Source organism: Lucilia cuprina, chromosome 6 (assembly GCF_022045245.1).
Source record: "Lucilia cuprina isolate Lc7/37 chromosome 6, ASM2204524v1, whole genome shotgun sequence".
Taxonomy (NCBI): domain Eukaryota; kingdom Metazoa; phylum Arthropoda; class Insecta; order Diptera; family Calliphoridae; genus Lucilia; species Lucilia cuprina.
In genome coordinates this window covers 34,178,897-34,184,896 of record NC_060954.1, presented here as the reverse complement: position 1 = coordinate 34,184,896, position 6,000 = coordinate 34,178,897, and the positions used below count along the sequence as shown (strand labels likewise).

At 34.7% G+C, this 6,000-nt stretch overlaps 1 protein-coding gene across 1 annotated transcript; it reads left to right on the top strand.

Moving 5' to 3' along the window:
• The first annotated feature begins 204 nt into the window (after nt 1-204).
• Nucleotides 205-4,238, top strand: LOC111686711 (methionine--tRNA ligase, cytoplasmic). The gene is made up of 8 exons (XM_023449084.2): nt 205-466; nt 616-737; nt 856-1,490; nt 1,568-1,771; nt 1,827-1,931; nt 1,991-2,624; nt 2,683-3,200; nt 3,280-4,238. The coding sequence occupies exons 1-8, from the start codon at nt 364-366 to the stop codon at nt 4,007-4,009; spliced, it is 3,051 nt and encodes a 1,016-aa protein (XP_023304852.2). The 5' UTR covers nt 205-363; the 3' UTR covers nt 4,010-4,238.
• Nucleotides 4,239-6,000: the final 1,762 nt, after the last annotated feature.

The following is a 6,000-nucleotide window of genomic DNA, read 5'->3' as shown; positions in this document are numbered from 1 at the left end:
TTACTACAGGTATTTTAAGCTAATTATCGTTTTTGGATATACTTTTATCGAATTTAGCTTAACAACGGTTAGTAAGCATGTTGTAAGTTTTTTTGCATAAGACTGTAATTATTTATTAAAAATCGCTGATTACAGCTTAGAAAATCGCTAAAATGCATTCACTGTTAACCATTTCTGACATTTTCTTTTGTTACACATTTTCTTGACATTTTTCAATTAGAATTTTTTTGTGTGTCTAATTAGGAAAAAAGTTGCAGTTGTTAAAAAATAAATACGAAGACATTTCAACCCTTTTGCCACGTTAATTATTAAATTTAATTAATAAAACTCGTTGTTTTATTCAGAGACCAACATAAAGCAAAAATGAAAATCTATACAAACGAGGGCAATCCCCTTGGCCTGAAATTACAAATCTTGGCCAAATTTGCAAAACGTGAGGTGTCTGTAGAAAAAGTTAACCTAAATGGTGCGTAAGTAGTAGTAGTTGTTCTACTTGGTCTGTTTTAAGCAGAAGAGTAGGGGGATGAAGCAATAGTTTAAATTTCTTTAAAATACTCCAAAAACTATGATGTATTTATGGTGAATGTATGACGAAATATTGAATTTCTATTGCAGATATTAAATCTAAAGACTTATTGGTTTTACCAACTTTAGAATTGGAAAGTGGTCTAAGACTATTTTCGACAGATGCGGTGGCTAAATATTTATTTCCCAATGAGGGACAATTAAGGGATGAGGTTAGTAGTTCATATGTATAATTGAAATGGTTTTAGGAATATTAAAGAATTTTTAGAATGCTAGATATATTGACCTTGTTCAAGGTTATTTTAATTGAATTTTCCTTATATTAAACAGTGGCTTGAATGGTCTTCTACTTTATTGGCTCCTGCATTGGTGCATCACATGGGTCATGGCCATCGTGCTAATCCAAATGCTCTTCCCGTACTTAATGCCTTGGTTAAGAAGCTAGAAGATAATTTATCCAAAACTCCATTTTTAGCTGGTGATAAATTGACAGCAGCTGATCTTTCAGTTTGGTCTTTGCTGGCACCCGATGGCACATTGAAAGGAGCTCAGCAAATTGAACATCTTCTCGTGTGGTATCGTAAAATTAGCGCCATGCCTGAAATTAAATCAGTATTGCAAACACAACCATTAAAAGATTTAACTTTTAATGCTTTACAAAATTCTAATCTTTACGGAGGTCTCTATCATGTTCCTCTCAAAATGCCTGCATCATTATCCGAAGCTGGCAATCTATTGGCTGATACTGGTTCTACATTGGCTGATACCATTACTGACGAAGAACTTAACTTGGCCAGCACTAACTTTGTATATGTTCCCATGGCAGAGCGTAAGGAACCACGTACAGTTCTTCCGAAAGCTGGTGAGCGTAATGTGCTGGTCACCTCTGCTCTCCCCTATGTCAATAATGTACCACATTTGGGCAACATTATTGGTTGTGTATTATCCGCTGATATTTTTGCAAGGTAAGAGATTTATTTATAAATTTGTAGAAATAAAGTTTCAAAAATTGGCAATAACAATAATACAATGAATTGCATAGATACTCACGTGCAGCTGGCTACAACACTCTCTATATATCGGGTACTGATGAGTATGGTACAGCTACTGAAAATAAAGCACTTGCTGAAAATCTCACGCCTCGTGAAATTTGTGACAAATACTTTGAACTACACAATGCGATTTATCGTTGGTTTGGCATTGGTTTCGATTACTTTGGTCGCACTACAACTCAAGAACAAACAGAGTAAGTAAAATAAATAAAATTGTGAACTTAAAATTAATTAAACATATTTCATTAGAATTGTACAAGAAGCCTTTAAAAATGTCTACGATAATGGTTATATCTTAACTGAAAGTGTTGAACAGTTATTGTGTCAGAAGTGTGATCGTTTCTTGGCCGATCGGTAAGACATTCTCTAACACTTAGTTAAAGATAAGTAGATAATCATTTATTAATTGGTAGTTTTGTTGAGGGTACTTGTCCCCATCCTGGATGTGGCTACGAGGACGCTCGTGGTGATCAATGTGACAAGTGTGGCAAGCTGGTTAATGCTACCGATCTTATACGTCCCCGCTGTAAAGTGTGCAACACAGCACCAGTTGTCAGATCCTCCGACCAATTGTTCCTTGACTTACCGAAAATCGAAAACAAACTGCGTGAATGGGTTGATCATTCTGAAAATGGTTGGACGAATAATGCTCGTGTTATAACACGTGCTTGGTTACGTGAGGGCTTGAAGCCTCGTTGTATTACACGTGATCTGAAATGGGGTATTCCCGTTCCTCACAAAGGTTTTGAAAACAAAGTATTTTATGTTTGGTTCGATGCACCATTCGGCTATGTTTCTATGACCAAACGTTACTCCAAGGAATTCAAACAATGGTGGCAACCCGAAAAGGGTGTGGACGTTGAACTCTTCCAATTTATGGCTAAAGATAATGTACCCTTCCATTCGGTTGTTTGGCCTAGTGCTTTGTTGGCTATCAACAAGGGCAACACTTTGGTATCTCACATCATGGCAACTGAGTATTTGAATTATGAAGACGGCAAATTCAGTAAAAGTCGAGGTATTGGTGTCTTCGGTAACGATGCTCAGGTAATTTTATGAAAAAAGTAAAGATTCACAATAGTATAAAATTTATCCCTTTATTTAGGACACTGGAATTCCCGCTGATGTTTGGCGTTTCTATTTGGCTTCAGCCCGTCCAGAAGGTCAGGATTCTAGCTTCAGTTGGAATGATTTGGCAGCCCGTAATAATTCTGAGTTACTTAACAATTTGGGCAACTTTGTAAATCGTGCCTTAGTCTTCTGTGAAAAGAACTTTAATGGTGTTGTACCCGCCATGAATCTTACCAATGACGAGCATGTTTTGCTGGCTCTAATTAATCGTGAGTTACGCGGTTATGTCAACTGCTTGGAGAAAGCCCGCTTACGTGATGGCATCAGACACATGCTTTCGATCTCTCGTCACGGCAACGGTTACATGCAAGCACAACAACCCTGGGTTTTACTTAAAGGTAACGAACAACAAAAGTCTAGAGCTGCTACAATTATTGGTTTGTGCTGTAATATTGCTTGCCTTTTGGCAAATCTTATCTTCCCCTATATGCCAACAACGGCAAGGACTATGTTCGAGCAATTGAATGCTAAGCAGTCACAATTGAATGTTGAGTAAGTGTACAATTTTAAATAGAGCAATAACTTAATATTAAAAAAAAAAATAAAAAATGCAATTTTAATATTCTTCTAGAAAACCATTTACCTCAATTTTGTTGCCATCCGGCCATAAGATTGGCAAACCAGCACCACTGTTCGCTAAATTGGAACAAAGTTTCATTGACGAAATGAAAAAGAAGTATGCTGGTCCTCAGGTCTTTGGTTCCTCCGATGCACAGGCCAGCTCTGCAAACATTGCTGATTTGGAAAAGGCTATACAGGAACAAGGTGATAAAGTTAGACAACTTAAAGCGTCCACAAAAGATAAAGCGGTATGGCAACCAGAAGTAAATAAACTTTTAGATTTGAAGAAACAACTAACGGAGGCTCAAAGTAAGCAGTCAGCAGAAACTAAACAAAATGGTGCTGCACCCAAAAGTCTAAAAGATCTTGAAGCTGCCATACAGGCACAGGGTGATAAAGTACGTCAACTGAAAGCGTCCACAAAAGACAAAGCTGTTTGGCAACCCGAAGTTAATAAGCTTTTAGATTTGAAAAAGCAATTAGCTGAAGCTCAAGCCTCTATCACTTGTGCTGCTACAACCACCACTTCATCACCTGCCTCGGTTGATCCCAAAAAGGTAAAGGAAGTAGAAGAGAAGATTGCCAAACAAGCTGAAAAAGTACGCACTTTAAAAGCTTCTGCTGATGCTTCCGTTTGGAAGCCAGAAGTTGAGATTCTTTTGGCTCTTAAAAAGGAATTAACCACTTTAACTGGTGCTCCCGAACCCAATGCTCAGGGCAAAAATAAAAAGAAGAAGTAATTTCTTAAGTCTTTAAAGTTTAGTCACATTTTTTGTATTTGCCTACTTTATACTAATCATATTGCATACATTTTAAAATTAATCTTGTGTTTGTGTTCTTTTTATTCTTAAATAATTTTTGCATTCTCAATTTAATGATATATCTTGTTTAATATTTTTATAATTTTTCTTGATTGCATTTGATCATAATTTTGTATTTTACTTTACAAATATTTAATTTATTTATTAATTTTTCTCCTTCACATGAAATATACAATATACATTTAAATATTTTATAATAATGTGTTTCTCTTTTTTTATAAATTTATTTATAATTTTGCAAAATACATACTTAAACATAAAAGCTCAATAAATTATTTTGAAATAAATGTACTGAAATTATTTCTGCGTCTAAGTTATTGTTATTGTTGTTGTAACAGCTAAAACTATATAATAATCTAGTTGGGGTGTTCTACATCAATGTCCAGGCCTAAAAATTGGGCTACTTTAACTGGATGCGTCCATAAATCCATTGGACAGAGTGAAGTAGGGTTGGATGAGCAGTTGAATATGTGTTGGGTATCATGAGGACCCTGACCACATGCGGGACATTCGTTGGTTAACCGCTGACCGACCAATCGTTTTATATGTAGCCAACAAGGTTTCTTTATCTTCGTGATTGCAGTGGCGTGAGCTGCAGAGGCTTTATATTGGGGCTAGGGGCAAATATTGACCAAGACCGATAAAATTTTGTGAATATATTTATATAATATTTTATAGTGCTGAATTTCATTGCAATATTTGTGTTTATAAGTTAATTTGAGACATTCAAGTAATCAAGAAGGGGACTTTGTATAGGAGCTAGGGTGAAATGGGGTCCGATCTTTATGAAATTTGGCAGGGTCATCAAGACCATTAATCTTAGTTATGCTGTATTTTATCGATATATCTGTATATTTAACATAATTATAAGCTCAGAAGCCCTTTTCGGGGGGTTCTGTTCTATGGGGGCTAGGTGAATTAATGAACCGATTTAACCTTGCGCACAAGGTTTACATGGACAGCCAGACGGACGGACAAAGTTTAATCGACTCAGAAAACGATTCTAAGCCGATTGGTATACTTTAAGACGGGTCTATGACGAATATTTTTGTATGTTATAAACATCAGCACGAATCCAATATACCCTCCCCAATAAAGTGGTGTAGGGTATAAAAAATGGTGTAAATAATTTTGAAAGATTAGCTGTAATACTTCTTCCATGAAACTGTTTATAAATTTCTGAAGACAGATTCTTTTTTTTTTTTGAAAATATTTCGAAAAGTATATTTTTTTCTCTGGGTTAAACATATGTATATCTGGTAAAACAAAATATTAAAAAGCAACTATTTTATATAAAATGCTTTACTATTGTGTGTATTTTGCATTACGATAGTAACTACATTTTTGTAAGTGACGGAGCTTTGAATCGAAATGCCGAATACGAAAGTTTCCAAAAAAGAAAACTTCCATTCGAATTGAAAAATCAGAATAGGGGTGAATGTCTGGAGGTACATTTATATACAAATATGGTTATTGACATAGAAATTGTACATTTTGTAACTTAATACACCGTGCAGCAGTCATTTTCATCCATGAAAAATCTATGTGTACAGGAAACTGTAGACCATTAGTATTAACTCTGTGTTCATAGTTTTTCATAATCAGCTCTTACTTCCCTGTAAAAAGGCTCTAAAGTTTAAAAGACATGCGATTTTAATTCATCAGTATTAGAAATAAAATGGAGGCTTAAAGAAAATTTGTCATTGACATGCTTGTAAAGAATATAATTATATACATACAGTGAATCCATTTAGTGAATCAATTTAGTAATTTGTATGTATGTATGTATGTATGTATGTATGTATGTATGTATGTATGTATGTATGTATGTATGTATGTATATATGTATGTAAAATTTTATAAATTTTAAGAAAAAACTTTATCTGAACAATTATTTACAGCAAAATAAA